The sequence below is a fragment of the Molothrus ater genome, chromosome 12 (genome assembly GCF_012460135.2).
Source record: "Molothrus ater isolate BHLD 08-10-18 breed brown headed cowbird chromosome 12, BPBGC_Mater_1.1, whole genome shotgun sequence".
NCBI lineage: Eukaryota > Metazoa > Chordata > Aves > Passeriformes > Icteridae > Molothrus > Molothrus ater.
This window is the reverse complement of record NC_050489.2, coordinates 3,680,016-3,706,119: the sequence shown is the minus strand read 5'-3', so window position 1 is coordinate 3,706,119 and position 26,104 is coordinate 3,680,016. Positions and strand designations below refer to the sequence as shown.

The 26,104-nt window shown below is 42.6% G+C and overlaps 1 protein-coding gene across 1 annotated transcript in view; it reads right to left on the bottom strand.

The window, feature by feature from the left end:
- CDH8 (cadherin 8) overlaps positions 1-25,572 on the bottom strand; it is a 161,945-nt gene extending 136,373 nt beyond the window's left edge. Inside the window, exons 1-2 of the mRNA XM_036390134.2 lie at positions 25,048-25,572; positions 8,694-9,143 (exon numbers count right to left, since the gene is read on the bottom strand). Of these exons, the coding sequence (XP_036246027.1) occupies positions 8,694-8,945 (252 nt within the window). The 5' untranslated portion in view covers positions 8,946-9,143; positions 25,048-25,572. The remainder of the gene's footprint in view (positions 1-8,693; positions 9,144-25,047) is intronic.
- Positions 25,573-26,104: the final 532 nt, after the last annotated feature.

The window sequence follows — 26,104 nt, the reverse complement described above, 5'->3', positions numbered from 1 at the left end:
GGGTGCCCACCACTGGTTCTGCCCATACCAAATCCCCTTTTCTCCCTGGCAGCAGTACCCCACTGCACACATGCAGTTTCCTCAGCCAGGGAAAGGAGAATTAGCTAATGTGGCTTCTGGATGGGAACCAGCAAACGCCCGGGGCCCCTGAACCGCTCTGAAATCCCCTTTGCCGCTGTGCCCGCAGCGCTGCTGCTCACCTCCAGTGATGCTCTGTGAGCCAGCCCTTTATTCCAGCACATTCCCAGGCTGGAACAAACCTCAGCTTTGCCTCTGCTCACCAGGGGCTGGGTGGGAAGCAGTTACTGAGCTCAGAGCCTGGAGCAAGGAAGGGGATGTCTTCTGTGGCTCCTAATGATTCCTGCGGTTAATTCAGGAATGCCACTGACAGTCTCCAGGGAGAGCTACACTTACTTTTGCTTAGCTGCTGGCATGACTGCTGTAAAATAAAGGCTTTAAAAGAAATCCTTGCAGGGGAATTTTTACACTAACAGGGAGTCCTCAGGAAAAAGGAAAGTTATGAAGTACTCTGTATCACTACAGCTGTTCCTCGGGGATCACCGAGAGGCTATTCAAACATATTAATATTTGCTTAAATATCTTTAGGAAAATTATCTGCATTTATTTTACAATTCTACATGCCTCACACATTGCTTGCAAATAATAGTTACCTTTAAACACTGCCTAAAAGATTTATTGCAGCAAATTATTTCTGTCATGAAACTGACACCGTAAGTTGCCCAACATTAACATCCCTAGCTTTGTCAAAAAAACCCCACAACCAAAACCAAAAGCCAAATACCAAACAAAAGACCCTCAGCTGTGAATTCCTTGGTCTGTTGCACCACACACTCTATGGCTCCCTTTTTCTTCTTTGACTTTATGAGAATAGGAAGAAAACCTAACTTTTAAAACAACTTTCAAGAAACGTAATTTATGCAAACTCATTCTCATTATTTTCACTTGAAAACTTATTTTTCTTGTGATTCCTGTGACTGTATATTTATTACATCCTAAAAATACAGTGCTGCCCAGCAGCTACAAAGCCTTCCTCAGGTGTGGCTCAGCTCGTGAGGTATCACCCACCTGAGCTCCACAGCCCTTATTGGAAACCTACAGCCACCAAAGGAATTGGTCCCAAAGCATTTCTCATTTTAATACCAAATTAAGGTTTTTGTCACACAAATCCGTGGCACATTGAGGAATATCCTGTCTGGACCTAAGAACAATAAAACTTCCCTTTCACTTTACTGGTTGAAAGACACATCCTGGCACTTTTGGGAAATCACAGCTACCTGAGAGCTCATGGATGGATGGGAAATATGCTTGTCAAGTTCAGCAAGGACAAACTTTTAGCAAAAAACTCCCCTCACAATTGGCACTAATTGGTAGTTAAATTGACAACTGGAACTGAAGCATCCTGACAGCACGAGGGGTGGGCCCTACAGGTAGAAATTGAAAACCATTTACTGAAGCAATGTTGGAAAGACTAAACAATCATAGGGCATCTCAGAACATCATGGGGAAAGCTCAACTCAATTTTTCATAGTGTCACTTCAGCATTTTGCATGCATACTTGGACAACATTTCACTGAGAGGAAGATAAAGTTTTCAGATCGATATATTGAAAAGCACACAAGCTTCTAATTCTTTACACACAAACAAAATGCTCAATATTAGCTGCTCTTTTTTCAGAATATCAGATTTTTGTGGCCCTAGAAAAACATGACAGAGAAATTTAAGTGAATAATATTAAAATAACATATACCATCCCTCTTTATTTTAAAAAAGGATATTAAAAACCAAACAGAAAAACCAAAACAAACAAACAAACCAAACAGCAAAATCCCTGCCCAACTTTTAAGTTATTCTTCACATCATAGACATTTCCCTACTCCATGAAAGAAAATAAAGGCAGCTGAGGAGGTACCTGGTGTTTTGCAGTTTGACCCTTTAAGATGCTGGATTCATAAGTAACTGATAAAATGCCTCTTTGAAGTTATTACCAGTCCTGCTCTACAGCTGATGTTCAAGGGGTTTAAGTTGTGTCTCTGCTTAAATTGTGGTTCTATCATGCCCCAGGCTGGAGATGAAGGAGCATGAAAGTGTTCAACTGCATTCAGTAATACTCCCAGAAATATACAGAAATGAGATTTTCAGTGTCTGGAGATATGCCTTGTTTCTTAAATCTTAGAGAAATCAGTTAAATGGTTTTTACACTGTAGTAGAAAATGTAGACATTGTTGGGTCAGTTAAACTGTTCTTGCTTAAATTATGCTTTACATTGAAATTTCTTCTTGGAACTTGTTCTCAATTAAAAAAGAACAATGAAATTTGTGCAGGCTCAGGAATACTTTTTTTTAAAAAACAATATTTTTATCAGACTTCTATAAAATGTTACCTGATATATTTATTTTCTTTGCAGTAACATTTAATTACAGAGAGTTTTTTCTTAGCTAGTTATACTCCTGCTTACTAAGCTGATTCAGACTATGCAATCTGGAGCATTCTGTGCAGTACACAGTCACCTCTTCCCTTTCAAGCACACAAAAGGCAGGGGGAATTCATATTTTTCATAAAGAATGCAGTAACAAAATAAGTGATACATTTCAGCTTCTGGGAATTTAATAAGCAGGAAAATTAGTGTGTAATTATGGTCACAAAATAACAACAAAAATCTAAGGCTCAGAAGGCAATGTTGACTTTGCAACATTTCAGATACTGAATATTTTATGGCATGTATTTAAATCATAGAAAAACATACAAGTGTGTATTAGAAAAAAAAAGAGTAGAAACTATTTAATATGGTGTTGTGATTGCTGTTCTGTGAGAACTTTACCAATGTAGGATTATGCTGTAATGTAATTAATGAAATTAATGTAGGATTATGCTATATCCTATGAAACTTATGCTAGGACTTTGCTACTCCTACATGTCCCAAGGACTTTTTTCACTCAGGGAAGCTGTAATTCACCCCTCAAAATGCTGCTAGCCTTAGTTATACACATTTCTGGTTTGCATCACTTGAGTACAACAGTGTTTTCAGGCAGCCATCATAGTCACAAGCTCAGGGCAGGAATGAAAGGCAAAATATGAGGAAGGAACTTGTTTAATTAAAACCTTATTTATTTTGCCAGTTTGCACCACTTGTGCTTCAAACAGAACAAGTCATGATTTTAAACAAGCAACATTTTACCATTTCCTGGTGAAGATAGAAAATGCATGTTGCCAAAGAAGTCAAGGATTGTACAGAGCATGGATAATGTAGAACATACAGCTCCAAGCTATTTATAAGTGCTCTCTGCATTTCCAGGTTTGGGTTTTACAGTAGCTCAGCCTGAAGCACTTGATGTGAAAACAGGATGCCTCTCCACTGCTCCTCCTACAGGAAAATTGTTTCTCCTCTACAGCCCTGCACCCAAACCCCAAACATCAAGGGAAAAATCTCTGTTGCTCCAAACAGCAAAAGTGGCCCAGCTCCCTCATCCCACAAGTCATACAAGAAAATCTGCATTGGATGGAAAGAAAAGACACAAACCAGGGAATTCAGAAGCAGCCACAGATGGAAAACCTCCCTGAGCTCACCACAACCTGGCCATGCTGGTTCTGAGCCTCACCAACACTTCTCACAGGTTTGCTCTCATCCAGGGTTTTCAGAGCACCTTCTCCAGAGCCCTGGAGCAGACAGAGATACACCACAGGGGCTGCTCTTCCCTGCCACACTCACTTCCCAAATCTCTCCCCACAGATAAAACAGGCAGTCTATTTTTTGGGGACTGGAAACAGGGAAATCCAAAAAGTCTGGGGGAGGTTCTAGGACAACCTGGGGAGTATTGCCAGTGAAGTGGTGGGACACAGCATCAACCTGAGTGACTGCTAGTGGATTTTTGTGCCTGGACCTAAATTTGGATACATTTATCAGTAAGCCAGAGAACATAAACACAAGCAAACAACTTTTGTGGCCTTCATTGCCTCGTTCGTTCTCTCCATGCTTGGTGAGGTTTGACAAAGACAAACAAGTGCCAGACTCTGCACCATGGATGGAGCACCCTGGGTGTACAGACAGGCTGGAACAAGGAGCTGGAGAGATGACACAGGAAGGGTGCTGGCCCTGCCCAGGCTCCCAGGGATGGGCACTGGAGGCTGCCAGAGCTCCAGAAGGGTGTGGACACCAGGGATGCACAGGGGGGATTGCTGGGGGCCTGCAGGGACAGGAGCTGGACTGGACAGTCCTTGTGCATCCCTTCTACTTGAAGACATTCTATAATTCTAATTACAAACAACTGCTATTACAGTAACTACCCCAGATTTTTGCTTAAAAACATCTCTTAAACCACGTCCTAACCCGTTTAAAGCATCACGAACAACACATGCTCCATAAAACAGGAGCTGCAGTACCCCAAATGCAGCTTCCTAATGCTTTTTCACTTTATTACCTATGTCATTGTGGATTCAGAGGCTGTCTCCTGTGAAAGAACAGTGGCATTTGCTAGAGCCCAGATTTCACAGCACATCTGCCGTGGTGCTGGAAGAGCATGCAGAGGAGATGGAGAAGATGCAGCAGTGTATAGCAAGTGGAAGATCTACCCAACTAATCAAGTCCTCAGGGACAGCATGCAGTGTCACCAGACATATCACTCTACACTTGAATGAGGTTGTCAGCCACGGGGAGGCTGCAAGCTGCTGACAGCACTGTGCAGGATGGGGAGGCTTCCAAAGGAGACACAGAAGCTTTGTAAAGTATGTACCTGCTTCTAAAAGTGGGTGAAGGGGGGGAAAAAAGAAATGAAGTACAAAAGGGTATTTGCAAATCTGTCACTCGGTGTTCTATTGCTGGGAATAAACCCAAACTCATTTGACATGTGTTGCATGAACACAAAAAAGGTTATTTTGCAGGTTTCTCAAAATGCATATATACATTTTTATATGTGCAGATCGAAATAATATGAGACTCATTTTAATAAGAATTATATGAATCAGAATAATATAGAATGAATCAGAAGAGATAGAATTTAATAAGGATGATATAAATCACAAAGAGACTGTCCAAAGGAGGGACGCAGAGCATGAAGCTGTACCAGGGGATGGTTGTGCTGAAAATCAGGGAAAGATTCTTCCCTCAGAGGTGCTGGCACTGCCCAGGCTCCCAGGGAATGGGCACAGCCCCGAGGCTGCCAGAGCCCCAGGAGGCCTCTGACACCAGGGATGCACAGGGGGGAATTGCTGGGGGTCTGGGCAGGGACAGGAGCTGGACTGGATGATCCTTGTGAATCCCTTCCAACACAGGATACTCTATTCCATGATTCTATGAAAATACCATGTGGCAAAATAAATGCCATATGAATATAGCCCATAAAAAGTAAGTTAAAAACTAGAATATTTGTTGCTTTTTATAGGAAATCTCATAAATTCAGAAAGCACTTCTTTATAGATGGGTGAACTCAAGTAGAGTTGCTCATTTTGAGCTTGATCCTACCAAACATAATGACAAAAATTGGCATTAGAAGTGCATATTACTCAAATTCATTCTAAGAGGTTCAAGAATGAAAGCAAAAGATTTGCTCTGGTCCTTTACTCGAGTCATTGAAGAAAGACACCACACTTTAAAAGGTGTTCACATTAATTCCTCCTATTAGTCTCACCCCAGTTTACTTCATTTATTAGAGCAAATACACTGAGAATGCATTTATTACTCTATATCCATGCAGAACAGCAATGAAAAAACACCTTTGAAGTGTGTGCATTTGCATTGCAACACTTAAAACTCCAGAGGAGAGGCTTTATGTCTGGAAGCTGTTTCCCCTGGAAAAACTGAGCAGTTTAATAAAATATACTACAGACCTCTGTAATCCTGTCTTGCTAAATTTCCCTGCACTTCACAAACTTTGGTATGAGACCTTTTTAACCAACAGGAGGAACTCACAGTCTCTGCATTCAGGCTTTGACTTGCAAAGTGATTTGTGTTCTGTTTGTATCCTATAAAATTAATCTCAGTTTTCAGTTTTATTTTGCTGATAAATTCCATCAATTCCTTTAGGACCAAATGCTTCTATTCAGTGCCTTTCCACCCACTAACATGAAAACCATTATTTAAATATCAGTTCTATTCTGAGAAGCTCAAGAGCTGAATTTTCAGTGCGTTTTAAAGGTACCTCTGAGAACCTAAAACAAATCCTGCTTGCCTGTGTATTGTTTCTGTTTGTGCAAAACTTATTTTTGTATTTATTCTCCAAAAGCACCTGATTAAATGTTTGTATAAAACATACATGACTATGAAAAGCACCAGGTACACTCTACAACACTGCAGAGATAAAAACTGCAACAAAGATCTACATTATCAGATTTGCTTCTAGAATGTTTTCTTTGAAGCAATTAACCACCAAATAAAAGATTTGTTTGAAGATTATACTAGAACTTTCAACATGTAAATATCCAGAAAATGCAGCAAAAATGGGGCAGACATTTGATGTCACTCTCTCCATGATATTAAGCCTCTCTGCACTCACTATATCCTGTTTTACTGAGTGTCCTTCATTCAAAGTCTGGCCAAAAAAAGAAAAAAAATCAAGGTAAGTGATAGGGCAGAAAAAATAGTTAATAAAGTCCTGGAACAAAGGAAATACCCCAGGTGTGCAAATGGTTTGGCAGGGGAAAACCCAGGAGGATGGAGGAAGAGTGTAAGTGGAAAAGCCGGGAGGAGGAACCAGGTAAGTGCAAATCCACTGCAAGTTCTGACAATGAGGTTATTTTTAAATTGCAGTGGATAAGAAACCAATGAGGGTGACAGAGGACAAACCACAGCCTAACTTCACAGAGAAGCAAAGTATTTTGCTTGTGACATTCTGTACACCCTTAAGTTTTGGGAAGGATTGCCAAGAAGTATAATTGAGGGAGTCTCTGCTTTCCAGTCAGGAAGGATTAAGAGCAGCTCTGAAAGCTGTGGAGTACCTCTGCTCCCACCAGCCTGAAAGCACTCTCAATACTCACAAGCCTTAGGAAAGAAAAATAAGTCAGAAACATGGATGATTTTTCTGGAGAGGGAGGAAAAAATAGAGAGAAGAATTCCAAAAATATTCTATGTCTATGTTCTAATGAATAAACCAAAAATTCCTCCCTATGGGAACAAACTTTGCTTCTTGCTCATTTCCGTCTATAACATGCAGTGTTTTAATTATGCAGCAGTCTCAACAAATAGAGTGTCACAGCATTTTAGCTAATTCCATTTAAACTGCCAGCAGAAGAGGGGATAATGTCTTCCTTGGTTTGGCTTAGTTTAACCTACCCACTTCTGTTCACCAATGACTCAAACAATTCAGGATATTATAATGACCAAAAAAACCCCTTAAAATAGTAGAAATATTTAGACCTGGATATATCCTGAAAATCAAAATACCACAAAGTACAAACCCAGGATTCTCCCCAGCTACTCAAAATAATTTTAAAAGCACGACTAAAATATTCCAGAAAGAATAGGTTGAATAAAACATTTTAAGATGTGAAATATGCACTTTGCTGTCTCTGTGAAATTGAGCTCCCTTACTAACCCCAGAGAAACAAATGAGAACAGATAACAAATAGCTGATATAAATGTAAATTGACACAGCACCAAAAGCCACTGCATAGAAAGCTCATTACACCTTCTAACCCTGTCTCACCTGGAAAGTGGCTACACTAGGGAAGACTTGGGAATGCACTTGATCTCTGTTCTCTTCAATAATAGAATAGAGCTATTGACAGACCCTATATTATACTATATGCTATTCATTTAGCCATGGAAATTCCAAGATTACCATGAAATTAACTGTTATCCATCATTTTGTCTAGGTTTTTTTTACTCAACCTCAGTAGCCAGCTAGTAAGACAATAATACACTTTGTTGTTCAGAGGGAATTGAACTTTAGTGATAAACAATTAAGGTATTTATACCTGCTCACTGCTAAACATGCATTTATGAACAGATCATTCTTTTCTAAGAATAATTCTGAGGATAATTCATCCTTGATGGATACAGATGGCTCATACAAGTGCAAGGCTGATTCACTGACTGGAGGTAACACCCTGAGCTACACAATAAACTAATGCATGGCAACAAGCAAAGCTTTAGGGCAGCAGAAAAGCTGTGACACTGAAAAATGTGATATTTTGCCCTGTGTTATCTTCCTAACATTGACAATAAATTAAAATATCCGTGGCAATAATGTTATTCCATATGTGTGCATAGACCTCCATATAAACTAGGACCTCACAATTTGCTGTACAGTCCACACTTTCCTTTCTGGTTCTTATTTTCTAAATATTCTCAGAGCATAAACAACTTGATTAATCAGACTGGAGATAGAACATGACCTATAGGTGTAACAACCTTTAGGAATACACAGGAACATATTGCAAAGAGCTGCTTTGGTAAAAAATCTTCAGCTGACAGAGGTGAGGAGTGGTGACTAATGATACAAAAGAAAGGATATAAACATGCTTGTGGGCTTTTTTGACAAATGGAATATGCATATTTTTGTTGAAAATAGCAGGTTATCTAACTAGGAAATCATGTCCTTACAGTCAGGTACATTTAAAGCACAAGTCTATGGATATCAAAGCACCTCAGTTTGAAATTCCTTAGAAATGCCTGAATGACTGAGAACCTTCTCATGTCACACATTTATACACTCAGAGAAAAAAACCAAATCTTGCCTTACCCGGCCAACTAGGATTGGTTCAGGTCCAGAAAATTCTTCCAATACAAACATTTGATTCCAAACCCAGCCTCTCTTGGAACGGTGCAAAACTCTTTGTTCTTCATTTAGCCTTTTTAGTCCTGCACTGGATCCACTTGGTAGTACTTGAGATTGATTCATTGGAGCCATATAAATGGAAGGAAGGACAGTAATCCATAATATTATTAATGGAGTCCATGTATCCATGAGCATTTCCGTTAGTCTTTCTGGCATTGTACCACACGCTACGCAAATCACCACAAAAATGAAATTATTATTATTTTCCTTTCCTCCAGACTGTAGCAATCCAATTCATCACGCAGTACAGAACATTTACTTACAGCTCCTCCATGTGTTTACAGCACAGTCAATGTAAAAATAGCTTAGATGAGAAAAACATGATCCATTGAGTTTTCCAGTCATTAAAGATTCCTGGTGGGGGAAAGAAGAAAAGAAACTTCAAATCAGTGACTAAAGAGCTTAGGAAAGCATTCTGAAACATCTTATTTACTTTTGCATCATAAATAAGCCATGTTAGCTTTTAAATTTGTAGTTCAGAATGTTATTGCATAGTTAAATTGATTCTGTGTATTCTTTCATTGCCTCAAACACCAAGAGAAGACCCAGATAAATTATTACACACACTTGGGAAAATATTCAGGCCTAAGAATTGGACAAGGTTTGCAGCAACCTGGGCTAGTGGAAGGTGTCCCTGTCCATTGGAGGGAGGTGGAAATGGAGGATCTTGAAGGTCCCTCCTAACCCAGACCATTCTGGGATCTTGCAGTTCATCTGAGGGTCTGAAGAAACTGCCAACCTTCTCACTACCCTGCACTGTTAATGTGGTCAATTACAAACACATATTCTGTCATATCAGCAAATAAAAATCATGCTCTTGCATTCTTATTCTCCTTTCCTCCACAAGAAAAAAAACCCCAAACTTCTCCTGAGTGTACAAGGCTCCAGCAGCCCATTGTCAGTTTAGCCATCACCTCTCTGCAGCAGCACCACTGCCCAGCAAACACTGCACAGCCCAGCAGAAACAGCACTGCTAAATCCTCTGTGAAATCCATGATTCCCAAACCAGACCACTAAGGAAACTCATTTATGCACATCTGCACTACAGGTCTAACTGTCTCTCCTTCACTTTCAGAGAAAGCACACAGTCATGTTTCATTTCAAAGACATTTTCCTAGATGGACACTTGGGAGCATTTTGTCTTTCTTTCCTTGCCCATCCTTTGATGTACTAAAAGGTCACACCACGTTTCATCTCAGAGTAAATATTCCTTGAAATGGAAAGGCAAGTTAACATAGCAGGGCTGATGCCAGAGGGGTGGGCAAACCCAGAAATGGAAAACTAGATGGGATGCGGCTCAGAGAGCAGGGCTGCGTCACAGGGTTATGGAGTTACCTGAAAAGGGTCTTGATCCATTTTCTTTGATTCATATCCAAACAATCTCAGGAGAAACCACTGCATACAAGAGAGTAGCAATGCCTATTCTTCAGCTTACACTGTGATTTAAGCTGGTTTTCTTCTACTTTCAGATTAATTCCTAGTATTGCATGTTTATGAAAATCCTGAGAGCTTAGATAGGTCTTTGGGTTTTGGTTTTGGTTTTTTTTTTGGGGGGGGGGGGGGGGGGGGGGCAGAGGATGGTTTGTTTTTCTTTTTTAAGGTTCATACACACTTATAGCATAAAACTGTCATAATCTAATTGCAGGGGTTCCATAATGTTGTCTCCTTACCACAAAGGTTCCACACCTTCTTGGTGTTTCTCCTGGGCAGCTCCTCACAGCACTGACTCTTCCTTCTCTACAAAGCACCCAACTGACTCCAGTTCCCTTCTCACCCAGCCTCCCCACTCTTTTATAGCATCTTCTGCTCATTGCTTACAGCTGGGGCCTGTTACAGTCAGGCCTGTTCCTAATCTCTGATAACTGGCCCAGCTGCAACTCCTTAGGGGTAAGATGACTTTCTACACTATCTTTATTTTCTTATATTCTATCCCCCTACATAAAACATGCAGAACACCTTTTACACGACCAGTAAAAGTCAGCTGTTCTTTTAAAAGCAAACAACGTAGAAAGTATTTTTTTTTAAACTTCAGTAATTGCCAAAGCAACTGTGAAATCTGTTGCATGAAAACCTGAAACTGTGAGAAACTTGTCTTGTTAGAAGGGGAGAGGAGCTGCTACCAAAGTGAAACTCAATCTCTCAAGCAGCATGGAAGAATGGTGAGCTAATAGTGCAGTGCTTTGACAATGCATCCAGAATGAGGGAATATCCATTACAGCAGAACCTGGAGCTTTATAGGCCTCACTGCCAACTGGGGTGGAAATAAAGGAATCAGAGAATACAGCAAGCTCTTGAGAGCAAGTTTTGGGGAAAATGTGAGAGAAGTGAGAGGCTTTAAATGTCTTGACATTCTCTTAATCCCAGAAAAGGAAGAGGAACAAACAGTCTAATGATGGGATGCATCATTCACCCTCTGAAAAACCTCTTCAGTCCAGGGAATTAAATGGAGTTTACTGCTGCTGCTTTCTGGCACATGTTAAACAGAGATTTCCAGGGCATGTTTGGGGGTAGAAGGTATTGAAAGAGAGAAACAGCCAAATTTCAGTCAAAATGATTGGTTTTGCTCAGATGGGATCCTCTTTATATCTGACTGGATGAGTGGGTGCCTGTGCCTGCCAGGAGACAGATTTTTCTGGTTTCTCCAATGATGCAAGAATCAAAACACAGGAGAAATAAAAGCACTGTAAAACAGAGCAAGAGACAGCATCTTCAACCAACACCCAGGATTAAATTCAAAATGGAGGGCAGAAACTGAAAACACAGTTTAAGGGTCCTTTTTAGGGGTTGAACAGAGCAAGATGTAATGTACTGTTCTCTTTTTAGAGTGACTGTTTCTGGGTGAAAAACCACTTGGTATCTAAACCTCAAAAACCCCTCAGAGAAAAGGACAAGTGGGCAGGACTGACTTCCTTACACTTCCAGCACAAGTTGATATAGTTCTTTTTATCAACACGACCAAATAATAATAAAGCACTTCCCTTCATATTCAAGAAGCTTTTTGAAAACAATTCTAATTAATCTCCATAGCCTGCCTTCTAAAAGAAATGAAATAAATGAGATAAAACAATATGAAGCTTCCAGAACTATTTTTGGTTGAAGAAAGAACAGGATATTTGGTTTTCACACTGCCACTCTCAATCCTTAGAAAGCATTAAGTTCATTTCAGTGCATCCCTCCTCGGTTCCTCCCCCAGACTTCCTGCTTGTTACTCTTCATTTACTCCAATCAAATTTAGGTCCTATCCACTCACACTAATACAGAAGATTCACTGTGACTGGGCTGTCCTCACGGTAGCTGTGTGTTCAGCAATACCTTAAGGCAAACGAGTCCAAAGCACATCAGGAACATCAGCAATGCACACCCCGTGCCATTAAACCCCCTGAGTGAAACAGCCCCGTGAGCAGCACAGTTACACAGAGCACACAAAGCTGGGAGATTCTGAGCACTGGTAGCAAAGTTGGGCAGTGCAGGGCAAAGGAAAAAAACCCAATGGGGCTTTGGCACATCCCAGTCCTGCAGAGGGATGTGATCAGTGTGGAAATATTGAGCTGGATAAAGTTTTCCACTATAGTACTCACATTCTCTGAACAGAGACAGAATTCTCTCTCCCAGGGTTTTTCCTGGAGAAGCACAGAAGAGAAAGAGAAAACAATTCTTATCTCTCTACTTGCTGCTCCTGTTGTTTTTGCACATGTGGAATGTGTTATGGAGATTGTTTACCTGAAGGGATTTGGCAATTGGATTCTGCTGAGGATTGCTTTGTTTCCTTGGCCAATTGGGTCAAAGCTGTGCCCTGGCTGTCTCAGACAGTCATGGGTTTTTCTTTAGTATTCTTTGAAGTATGGTATCTCTTTAGTATAGTCATAATATAGTATTAATGTAATATAATATAGTTTAATAAAGCAATTGTTCTGCATTCTGAATCATGGAGTCAGATGCCAATCATTCCCTGCATCAGGGGCTCCCTGAATTCTGTACTCCACAGCTCAACCTGGACTGCAGGAGCCTTGTAAGAGTTATTTGAGAAACAGACTCTCATTCAGGCTCTGTCAGTGAATCAGGGCACACACTTTATGCAATGCATGGAGGTGGGATCGTCCCCAGATTTCTTTACCAAATCTGGAAATTACTTTTCTGCCCCATTCCTGGGAACAGAACACCATGCATGTGGCTGGGAGCTGATGGGAGGCATTTTTAATATGTGGCCCAGCAATTTACACATTGGCTAATAGGAAAGCTGAGAAGTGCCAAACAGTTAAATTGTAATCCTCTAGATTGGATGTGTAGGAGGGGACCACAGGGCTCTTGAACCAGTCTATATAACATATTAAAAAGCAATATATAAAGGCAGACTTGGAAATCAAGGAAGACCAGTAGGTGAGGCACAGTAGCACTTTCCCTTCTTATGTTATGCCATGGTCTAAAGCAGTGGTGAGTGTGGAATGACAGCAAAATTATTCCAGTGAAGCCAGAATTACCTTTTTTCTTAGCAACAAAAAGAAGAGAAGCACGTGGCCCTTCAAGAGTGTATTTCACAGAATCATAGAATGGGTTGGGTTGGGAGGGACTTTAAATCCCATCCAGTGCCACCCTTGCCATGTCAGGGACACCTCCACTGTCCCAGGCTGCTCCCAGCCCCAGTGTCCAACCTGGCCTTGGGCACTGCCAGGGATGCAGGGGCAGCCCCAGCTGCTCCGGGCACCCTGTGCCAGGGCCTGCCCACCCTGCCAGGGAACAATTCCTCATTGCCAAGATCCCAGCCAGCCCTGCCCTCTGGCACTGGCAGCCATTCCCTGGCTCCTGTCCCTCCAGCCCTTGGCAATTGTCTCTCTCCATCTTTCCTGCAGCTCCTTCAGGCCCTGCAAGGCCACCCTGAGCTCAGCCAAAGCTTCTCCTGTGCAGGTGAGCAATGCCAGCTGTGCCAGCCTTTCCTCCCAGCAGAGCTGCTCCATCCCTCTGCCCATCCTGGAGCCTCCTCTGGGCTCTCTGAGCAGCTCCAGGTCCCTCCTGTGCTGGCCCCAAAACTGGAGGCAGTGCTCCACCTTCATCAAGATTTTGCTTGTGTTGATGAAAGTATAATTTTTGCTTTTAATCTCCACATGTTCAGATGGCCTTGGGCTGTTGCCTTAAACAAAACTTCAGTGATGTTCTGAGTGGTTTCCCTGCACACTGTTGGGTGTATACAACTCCAGATCAACTCTAATCCAGCAAAGCTGTTTACAAAACAGCTTGAGTTCTCCATTCATGCCTGAGAGGGGAAAGTGATATTTAAATTATAAAGAATTTCTCTAATGTAATAAATAGATGAAAGAAAATGCTCCACTATGTCATGAAGCACAGATTCAAACAACTGCCTTATGTCCTCAAAAACTTAAAACTGTATTCATAAATGCTGTTCTCCATGCACAGGCTATAGAGAAGTACAGATAAAGCTGAGTGGTTTGTTTTCCACTCTGTGTGCTGATGGAGTTTCAGAAAATATTATTCTGTTCACAGGAGCTTGCATCTTGGAACTGTACTCATAAAACTCAGCCATGGAGTGTGTGAGTCTTTACAAGTACAACCCAAAGTGATTACCAAGAGGTTTATAAGCTGACAGGAGGATAGAACCAGCACATAGCTCCAGAAAGCACTGTCATACACACTGGGACCTCTCTGCAACTCAGATCCATGCAGGTCACAGTTGGGAGCTCAGCCTTGCACACAGTTAGAGCCAGGTGTGGCAGTGGACACTTACACAGATATAAAGCTCATTTTGTGCACGAGTGGAGGGAAGCACTTCTTTAATAAAGAGAGTTTATTTCACTACAATCATTTTAAAATCGTCTTGTAGCTTTAAAAGGTGACCACTGGCATGCAGTAATTTGTTAAAAAGATTAATAAAGTTAATAAAAGTAGTTGAAGGTATAAACTTTGCATTAAAAAGAAGCAAAGTAAGACCATAAAAAACAACAAAATTTTTTTTTTCATTTTCAAAGCACAGAATATTCATCTGGTTAAATAAACCCCTTTATTACAATGCCAGTGCATTGATTTACACCATGATCTCAGTTTAAAAGATTTTAGAGCCACTCTAGTGGTTCTCCACACAACAGACATGGAGGTTTGTCTTAAGAACTGCAGCAACATTTTTTCATTATTTCATTTGCAGTGATGATATGCAGCATCTCAGCCCTTGGACCTCACTATTTCATTGTGATGGCTTTTATGAGTTACTAAATAACTGTTATTAAGGTAAAATAAAACCCTTGGGTATTGCTTTCTTTAAATGACTTACACCAGAGATACAAAAAGAAAACCTGATGATTTTTGCCCAAAAGGGATTTTTTTGTAGAATTTTCAGGATCCACTATATTTTGTACATTAAATACCTAATTTCTATCTTAGATGCTAATTTATTATAAGCAAATCCTCATTACAATACAAGCAACCTCAAATAATTGATGAGATGCCTTCATTTAATGACCACCTAGGGAGTGCCAGACAGTGCTATTTCTTACCCTTTTTTTTTTTTTGTCCCCACAGGTGTGGAACATCTGTTGATTTTTTATTTTTTCTACACACTGTTCTTCTTTCTTAAACTTTTTAGGTTTGTTCTTACCTCTCTAGGTATTGGCTACACTGCAACTTTTGCTTCCTTTTCCCCTTTCTCAAGGACTCAGAGAAGGTTCTTTCCTACCAAAACCAGCAAAATGATGCAAAGCCTTCCCACATTGGGCAGAGTGATTATCTTTGCCTCTCTCATCCCTGCTTGGCAGCACAACAGAGCCTTACATTTCACTAACAGAAATAGGTCCTTCATGCTCCAGTCACACTTGTAGGAACTCTTCTTACTCTCCTTCATAGAATCCCAGAGTGAGTTGGGTTGGACCTTTAAACCCATTCAGTACCACCCCTTGTTGCCCTGATTTTTTAAGATTTTCTAAACCTTCTGATGTTGATATTCTTGTAATGAACTTTCTGTAAATAACTCATTGTTTTGCATTCTTTTATGGAGGAGGAGAAATTTGATGGAGTGTTGGTTTGTCCAGTGTCATTGGAGAGGTGGCACTGTCACCCTCCAATCCACTGTCACTTTTGGAAAACTATGAATGTTGGAGTGAGAAAATCAACTTCCTTTTTCTTCTTCACCTTGAGAGCAGTGGTGTGCACTTGTGTTGTTTCATGTCCTATAGTAACAAAACCTGCCATGGCAGGGACCCCTTCCACTGTCCCAGGCTGCTCCAGCCCCAGTGTCCATCCTGGCCTTGGGCACTGCCAGGGATGCAGGGGCAGCCCCAGCTGCTCTGGGCACCCTGTGCCAGGGCCTGCCCACCCTGCCAGGGAACAATTCCTCATTGCCAAGATCCCAGCCAGCCCTGCCCTCTGGCACTGGCAGCCATTCCCTGGCTCCTGTCCCTCCAGCCCTTGCAATTGTCTCTCTCCATCTTTCCTGCAGCTCCTTCAGGCCCTGCAAGGCCACCCTGAGCTCAGCCAAAGCTTCTCCTGTGCAGGTGAGCAATGCCAGCTGTGCCAGCCTTTCCTCCCAGCAGAGCTGCTCCATCCCTCTCACTTACAAGAGAACTGTGGTTTTTAATTTGCCATTAAAGCAGAACAAACCTAAATTCCATCAGAAAGAGCTATCAAAACACCATATCCAACAAAAAGGATGTCATCCTTGCCTGCATAACTTATCTCCATACCCATCCTGTTTCCAGTACATATCTATTAAATTGTACCTGAACCTGATTGAAATCACCTTGGATAAGGCAGCAGGATCATGTTTTCCTCTGCAAAGGAATGAATACTTCTTGCCATAAATAATAAGGCTTATTCCTCAGAGGATTATTCGTTTGTGTAAAGATTACTCACTAACTCACCAAACAGTCAAATTAAGAGGCAGTTCTCCACCCAAGAGCAAGATGAAGAGGGATGAGGCTGTAATCAGCCCTGCTGCCATGGCAGTGGCTCAGATGCTGCTCACAGTGCCCACTGCAAAGTGCCACTTGCCTGCCCTGGCTTGGCTCTCCTGCCTCTATGTGCCAGCAGAGCTGTGTGCAGGCCCTCCCTAACCCAGTTCTGTCAAAAGGATCTTGTTAACTTAAATGCCTTTAATAGTAAGGTGTTTTTAAAACCAAATCATTCTGACAGAGCTGGGCTAGCCCATTGCTCATGCTATAATTCCACCAAGAGCAATTTTCATTTAAGAGGCTCTTCCCCCCCCTCAGCCCCCACGACATGCAAGCTACACATTCCCAATAACTGGTCTCCATTCCCATTCCTTCTCCACTGCAGTTCACTGTCCCTGCAGTTGTGCTATCTGCACAATAACTGGTCTCATTCCCATTCCTTCTCCACTGCAGTTCACTGTCTCTGCAGTTGTGCCATCTGCAATCAGCGCTGTAAGACAGGCTACTGAAATGTGGGTTAACAAACACAATTTGCAATGAAATCTTGTTCCAAAAAGTCTTTTCCTTCAAGACTCTAACCCAGGTCATTGCAGAACTAAAGAACCCATCAACTATAGGACAACAACAAGAAGTTTTGAGAACAACTGTGCTGACAAAAAGCATATGAGGTTTCACTATATACTTCAGAGAGCAGAAAAATAGTTGAATCAACAAAATTGAGTGGAGGAAAACTTCTGGAGAAGAGGAGAAACAGGCAATTAGGGACAGAAAACTACTTAAATAAATGCCTGGTGGACTCCTGCTATTCAATCATGGTAACCTGCAGTGGTTTTATTCATTGGTGCTGGCAGGTTTTAGGGACAGAAACCTCTGCCCCAGATGTGCTGGTGTGAGAGCAGGCTCCACCAGGAGGGAACTGCTGTGGGCCAGCACAGCCCAGTGCCCTGGGCACAGCACAGAGCCAGCAGCCACACTCCAGCCAGGCATGGCCCAGGCACTGCTGCAAAGCAGAATTACCCCAGGCAGCTGCAGCAGATTTCACTAACAGTGATTTTAAGGGACTGGTACGTCACCTGGAGTTAGCTGTAACACAGAAAAGCATTAAAGCATTATCCACACATCCTTTCCCTCAGCCACACACCTGAAATTGCACAGGGAGGGAAATGAGCTGGGAAATGTTACAGGAAATCCTTGGTGCTGTCAGAGCTCCCTGCCAATCCAAGTGCAAATCCACTGTCCGAGTTCATTCTGATGTACAACTCGTGGCAATTTGCTTATGGCTGCCTGGGAAATCAAAAGCAGCTTCCTAAAGCATTATTTATTGCAGCAGCAATGGCAACAGGCACCACCTTTCTCCTGCTTTTGTCTTAGGTGTTCTGCCCTACCCACACGGAGTAATTCAGTGAGCAAAGACATGTCACTTTATCTTTTTAAGCTTAGTCATGCTCTGCTACTCTTTAAAGACTTCTGTAGGTTATTAAGTGAGTTTCTGAGCTTGTGTCAAATGCTAAAGGACTGGTTTAGGCACAGTGTTAACCTCTGCATCAGATGTAGCTGAGGGAATCCATGCACTGGGAAAATATGGACATGCAGCTGCAGAAATGCAACAGTTTCTTCAACATTTGGGGTTCTAATAATTACTGAAGGATGTATTAATCTATCTATAAGATTAGCATTACCAAAAGCAGGTTACTTCAGTTTTAGGGGTCTGTTTCACAGGAAGACAGAAGGAAGGTTTAGAAAATCCTTTCTAAGATAAATTCCTCTGCCTTCTTTCCCTTACTTTGGTGCTTTAACTGGAAAGCATCATAACCTGGTGTTCTGGAGTGGAGAAAAGGCTGGTTTAGGATATAGGTGTTTATCTGTCACAGCTTCACTGAGGCTTTGGGATAGAGAGAAAATTACAACATCCATCACACTGAAATATATCTCAATATTATAATAATAAATTATTTGTTATTATGTGTGCTTAACATGGTACTTTATCATATCTACAAGATCTGCTTTATATGACTAGCTAAATCTTTTTTTACAATTTTTGACAAATACTTACTATCAGATAACTCTTTCTTAAAAAAAACAAACCACATAAGAGTATCTTGACCCAGCAATATGTTTTTTGTACAACTTCTCTTGGTATCAATAGAATTTCTTATTTTTGTTACTCTTCGACAGTAAAATCAATATGGGACAACTTTAAAGCTGTCAAGACTCAGACTTTTTGTATATAAAGCTGTCAAGTCTTTCCAGAAGCAGCCACTACTTTATGGAACCAGAATGCTTTTAAAGAAACCCACCAAGGGTGTCATCAGAACCTTCAAACTATTTTTATTCTTTATTATTCCTTGCTCTGTGCAGTGCTCTGGACTTCAGTGTGCTACACATGCTCAGGTGCAGGACAAAGAGACAGCAAGTGCTACCAAGTATGCAGATGAAGGTGAAATTTCCTCCCTAATGAAATAAGTATTTAAAATATTTTAAGTCATTTTGGTTGTGGTTGGTTGGGTGGGTTTTCTTGTTTGATTGGGTTGGGGTTTTTTTTTTTGGTGTGGATTTATTTTTCCATGACAGCTGACGCTAAAGCCATGGGTATTAAAATGGCAATACAGCTGGTTCAGCTCTACAGAGGAACAAAAGGAAATTGCAACCTTCCCTTTCAATTTCTTAGGCAAAAAGAAAGGTTTGTGTCTCTGGGAGGCAGACACTCCACTGATGTGTGTCAGAACATCATCTCGTGATGCAGGTTCAAAACGGAGACGAGAGACAGACAAGGCTTCCAGAGCGGTCCAAAAACTTGAAGAGAGGAAAAACAGTTGCACCAGCATTGTTTTCATGCTACAGCAAGAGGAAGAAGCGATCTGAAGTAATTTTTATTCTCTCTAACCCAGTAATTAAAGCGGTTTTCCCGTGCCCGAAGCAGAAGCGCATTGCACCCCTGGGCCGGGGGCTGGCAGAGCCTCGCTCCCTCCTCGGAAGGTGAATTCCAGAATTCCAGAATTCCAGAATTCCAGCATTGGGCACCTCTGGCACTGCCACGACAGAAGGGAAAAAGGCAACTTGTGCTCAACAAGAAGAGCTCATAGAAAGGCAAACAGATTGGCCTGCGACTGAGAATGAGGTGTTAACCGTGCTCTGCCTGGGGCATTGTTTATCAGGAGACTTTCAGCAGCTGGGATGTGCTTATCCTGCACTTCCTGAAGAAAAAAAAGCTTTAAATATTAATGGGGGACATAAATATCTTGCTTTCTGGGCTTCTTTTTCAGCCTTTTTTTTATATATATAAATATGTACAACAGAACTGTCATATCCTTGTTTAACGAATATTGTGTATTCTCTACAGAGTTTATTTGTTTATTTTTTAACAAAATATCATACTTAAGGAAAAACCCACATGATTTCCTGACATGTATTCCGATTAAACTAAGATTATAAATTATGACTGGACATCATGACTTAGTGAAACTTTCCAGCCATATGCATGAGCATGCGTGTGCATTAAAAAAATCTTTAAAGAGGAAAATTCTGAACATATCTGGACTTTTCTAACTGTATACAGTATGGCTTCAGGAAACCTCAAATCTCTGCTGAGATATGTGAACTTAGAAGTGAAGGTTTCTAATTTTGCATCACTGAATTTGATGGCAGTTTTACCACCAATTTAGATGAGTTGTTTGGAAAGAATTAGGACTCTCCAATGTTAAACTTATTTCTTCTGGAGTTGCCAAGCTGAGATTTTGTGGGGGTTTTCCCCCCGTTCATTTGTTTTCATTTAACTTTGGGAAACACACAAAAACAAAGGTCAGAGACCAAAACACGGGACACAACCTAAACTTCAGTGACATTAAGTTTTCATACTGTGTTACTTAAAGGGCAATCATAGCTGTTACATTTAATCCCTAAGAGAGATTCACATCTGAAGTGTTGCAAAATTCAATTAGAGAATTGCACTTCCTCTTGAGTGCCAGCTCTCTGTTTGCTGCAGTCTTTAGGGCTTTGAAATAATGTAAACGTATAAAATATATAAGTTTTATATTTATATTTTTATAAAACATAAAATATGCGCATATGGTTCTGATCATCAGCGACTGCAAAGGAAATGGGTGGAAACGGGAGCTGTCAAACGAGGATGAGCATTGCTTCCCTGGAAAAGCCACTTTGGGTGAATGTACATGAGAGCTGAAACTGTGAACTAGGGACTGCCAAGACTGTTTTCATAATGTTTTGAACTTCCATATCTGCTGCAAAGACACACTGAGAAACGCCTCCGTGAGCTTGTCTAGGGCTTGGGCACCACAGGATACAGGAGACACTTCCCGTGGGAGCTTCCCCTCCTCAGATCTGGGACTGGGAGACATTTCTAATCTCAAACCTGAGCCAGGGTGCTCATCATTCTCAATTTCAAATTATTTCCACAAGACACATCACAATCAACACCTTGGCAAATCAATTGTGTGAGTGCTATCACTGCAACCAACCCATGGATAAGGGCTGCTCTCATGGCTAAGGCAGGTGGAAATCAGATTTTATAGCATCTGACTCCAGGTAAAAGACTATCTGTTGGTAACTGAACTGATTTACAGATTCATTTATTTTTTTTCTTTTCAGCTTGTGTTTACTACTCCAGCTACCATCAGCACCAATGTATTTTGGGAACAAAATTTTATTAATGCAGTTGAAATGCCACGGAGTTGATGTTATTTACATGGTTGGCAAAATGAGAAACATGCTGGACAGATTCTAGAACAAAGGAGAGGGAAAATAAATGTGTGTGTATATATATAGACACACATTTGTAATCTCAAATTGGACTTTATTTTGTTCTCTGTCTGTCTACTGCTCAAATAGTTATGTTCAAAAAGCTCTGAAGTGAGCCACCTTTTCTATGGCAACAACACTAAGAAAAATGTTGAGTTTCCATGATCTAATTTAATTCTATTGATGTGATCTTATGGTAGCAATGATGCTTAAAATGCTCCAAGCTCAAATTGCCGTAGCATTTGCCTCGCGCTGAAAGAATTTAGGTTTTATTATTTTATACTCATAGATGAAAGACTCTTATGATACCACTTTAGTGTATGCTACAAGCATACAATTGTATTAATAGTAGGTCAGGCTTTAATAATATTGAGATGGAAAGGGAATATTGCTGAGATATGGGGTATCTGATAGGTATGAGGGATTTATAAAAATACCTGCATGAGCAGTCACTTTCTGACACAAAACATGCACAATCATCACTTGGAAATACACAGCTCCAAGAAATTACAGGGCATGTTCACATCCCTACTTGTCCATAATCTCAGAGATCAGTATTTCTCTCTCTTTAACATGCCTCAGGTTTTGGAAATTAAATCATCTGTGTGTACCAAGAGTCAAGTGGGAGGGCTCCAGGCCCCTATTTTCAATAAACGTCCAAAAAAGTCCCAGCTAAAGTCTGTGGGAATGGTCTTCCTAAGCCAAGATTTAAAAAGATGAAATCTGCAACTCTATGAGAGGAAATAGAAAGAAAATTCAAGAAGAGCTTCAGGGGCTAACAGACCTAAATTTATGTCCATGGCTGACTGTGAGTTCTCACTTGAAATGGTTCTACATCCTGAAGGAGGGAGAAGGATATTTTTTTCAGAGAAGACAATGACTCATATGTTAAGAGTGATGCAAATAAAATGCCCAGGGATCGATTAAATTGATTTGATAAAGGTGCAATGTTATTGGAAAAATCCTGAAGACCACAAATGACAAAAATTCAAAAGACAACAAATTTCACAAAAAAGTGAATTTGAATCTGATTTTGGGACCACTTCCCCCTTTACCAACTCTTTTTTCGACATCAGTAGCAGGAGCTGAAGGAAGGACTAAACATTCAAAAAGCACTGAGGGACTCCATCTAAGGAGGATTCTACCTCACCTCACATAGATTAAAACTTGGTTTATTTTTAAGGAAAGGCATAAAAGGAGTAGCTGTCATATACAGCCATACTTCTTATTAAAACCAGCTGCATTTGTTAAGCAGGCGCACGGAGTGTTATTGATTTTTTAATATTGAAGAAAATGTCCAAAGTTAGTTTCTTGGCTAGCAGCCTACCCAGTTAACAAATTGCTCACCTGGATAATTTAAGAACCAACTTACATGAAATGCTTCAACCTCCAAGGGCACTGAAGGCCCTCAGCTTACAACTAAGCATGGAAATCAAAGTCCTTCACAGCCAGGATGCAAGTTTGGTAAAATAAGGGAGTTAATAAATAGCTTAGGAGGAAGCCACCAGAAAGCTGTGCTCGTTCTGTAAGCAGTGAGGTGAAACAACAAGATGAAAATATCATGTAATAATCACTTCCCTTCCTAAGATTCTTCTGTCACAACCATCCTTACAATTAGGCTGGGAGGTAACACCACAGAGAGCTTTTGGGTTCTGATGGTAGCAGATTTTATGGGCGTGAAATTTGCTAATTTCGCGGGTATGCCAAATACTAACTTCCTCCAGAAGATTCGTCATCTTGTTTAAGACAGGGAAAAGGTACACGAGAGTAATTTCCCACTCTTCTGAATTTATTTATTATTTAGTTATATATACTGAGAAGCCTATTGTGAAGTCTCTACTTGTTCACAGCAGTCTAGTATTGAACACAGAGGGGAAATATCACTCATGCAAGAGCACTGCGTATTTCTCCTTATCCTTGTTGCAGAGAAACTCTGGAAGAATTTCCAAAAGGGGATGAGTGAAGTTAAGAGGATTCTTTATCTATAGCTTTGGTAGTTATCAGCTCTATTCTTTAATTGAAACTGAAGTGAGCAGCTGTTAACTTCCCTGCCATTAGGAGCTAACACGTTACATTTTTGGAACAATAAACAGTTGTCGCTATTTGAGTTCTTGCCATCAGCACCTCCCAAAAAACACCTGTGCGAGCCGTCTATGTGCTCAAGTTGGCTGTTGCGAGGTGTCAGCCTTTATAAAAGTTGCATGAGCGTTTCCTCCCCTCTCAGAGGGAAGAGACAGACTCGTTTGCGTGGAACAGAGAGTGTTTGTGCCTGTGTGAAAGGGAGGAGAGCCAGGGTGCAGTTTGATACCTGTTGGCAACGCCAGCGGGTCCGTGTAGCGCCGTTAAACGCCGGCTTGGATTGATTCCACTCTATTTAGTCTGCTACTAAAGGCAAACCGCTTGAATCGAGACAAATTCAAGGCACGACCGAACGGCAGCGAACCGCAAAGGAATTCCTGCCCGTGTTAAGTAGTGTCACCTTCATGGCGGTAGGCAGAGCCTAAATAAGGATTGGAATTAATCTCTTTTCTATTAGCCAGCCAGGAGCTGCCAGAGGCTCTGTGCTGGAGCCTGGCGGTGCCTCCCAGGCTGGTGCTGCCGAGCAGGGATGCTGCTGCTGCCCAGCAGAATAGAAGGATGTGCTCCTCCTCTGCCTTCCTCAAAGAGAGCACGAAGCGTTTGGTGGCACAGCAGCTCCAGGGGGCTGCAGGCTCCTGCGTTTCTGCTCTGGGAGCCTTGGCAGCGAACGAGAGGCTGAGGCTAAGAGGATTTCTCCCTCTCCCAAGTTTCAGCTGGGTGCATCCTCTGTTTAGTCAGCCAAAGGATGGGAAGGAAAACAACTTGTGGGACAGGGATGACTCCTGGCTAGTTATGGCTAGAGATGCATTGCCATCGCAGCTTTCAAGAGCAGTATTTCTGCGATGCTTTCCTCTCTCAAAGTATGAAAGGAAGCTATGAAGCCATTCCTATTTATTTACTTACTTAGGGGGTGCAAAGCTTTGCGGTGAGGGAAGGTGATGATAAATCGGGGGGATTTTCCCCCCTCAAGGTTCTTCCAGCCTCCTCCTCCCTCATTTACATATCTGGCTGGTGGGTGATTTTTATTCTCAGCACGAAAACTGCAATCTATTTCAATGCATGAATGCAGCCCTGCATCTATTCAACACAGTGAAATAGCCCAGAGACTTATTGTACTAAATAAGAAAACAAGGAGAAGAAACGGGTTCGCCAGCCTTAGAAGCAACCCTCTGTGATCCAAAGTCCTCCCGATTCTTTAAAGGAGGGTTGTAGAACGGAAGGAAAAATAAACCTCCCAAAAAAACCACCAACAAGCGGGAAGACAAATACAATTACCAGCACTTCTTCTCCCTAGAGAATAATAATGATAATAAAAAAATACTAACAAGCATCCCACGACATTTTCATTATCGGCAATTTGAAAACATCCGACTTAATGAGGGACCCCAGTTCGGTCTAATACCGCACCTACGGACGAGGAAGGCGCTCGCCCAGCGCACCTTGCACGCACGCAGAGCCCAAGTCAGCCAGAAACCCACGGGGCGAGAGCCCTCTGCCAGCCAGCCACAAATTGTCTGAATAAAATGAATACTCACTCTTTCAAGGAGCAAGGGAGCCGCTCGCCCACAGCCACTTCACGCACGGATGGAAAGGGTGAGGTAAAAAGCCATCAGCCAGTCCCTGGGAACAGGCAGGGCGCTCCAGATTTTCTTCTCATGCTTTCCGAGGCTGCCGATGCTGGCGGAGCCGCTGCTTGCCGGGCTTCCCGGGTCTCTGTGCCTGCATGCTGGGGTGCAGTTATTAATTTCTCCCTTCGCACGAGCCAGCGGCAGCCGCACGTCTCCAGGAAAGCAGGGATATTCCAAATAAATCCGCTAATTCCGGGGCTGAGCGCGCTACCGTGCCCGCCTGCCAAACGTAGCTGTGAAGCGATGTGGAAAAGTGAGCCGGGAGCCTCCCCTGACAGCTCTTATTGGGCTGATCTCGGAGGCAGGTCTAGCGCTGGGAAATTCGTGTAAGCACTTTGGGGTGGTGGTTTTCCCCCTCCCTCCGCTGCCCGCCTTCCCCCCGGCGGGCACACAACTTTTCCAGGGGCGGCGGCGCCGCTCGCTCCCCGCGCTCCTGCCGGGCGCCCGGGCCGCCAACTCCGCGCCGGGGCATCTCCTCCGGCCGCCCGGAGACACGGAGAGAGGGAGGGACGGACGGAGGGAGGGATGAGGGCGAGCGGGGGTGGGCACCGGGCGGGCCCGGGGCGGGGGGGCCGGGCCCGGAGCGGGGCCACCGGGGACGCGCCCGCCGGGGCTGGGACGTGCCCGGAGCGGCGGCGAGGAGGAGCCCCCCCCCCGTTCTCCCGTTGCCGTCCTTTGGGGTGATGCCCGCCGGGAGAGGGATGCGGAGGGGATGCGGCAGCACCCGATGGGCCGCGGGCAGCCGCTCGTCTCCGTGCGACAGCGCTGCGGGCGGGCGCCCTGGGGACAGGGAGGGCATCCTTGAAAAACGCTTTTCCCAACACGCCCCCGGGAGCTGCGGGCGGCTCGGGGCTCTCGCAGCCTCGGTGGCCCCGGGGCAGCGCCAGGCGAGGATGGAGGCGGCAGCGCGCAGTAAGTCCTTGACCCTCGGCCCGTCCCCAAATGCTCTTTGTGACCGACAGCG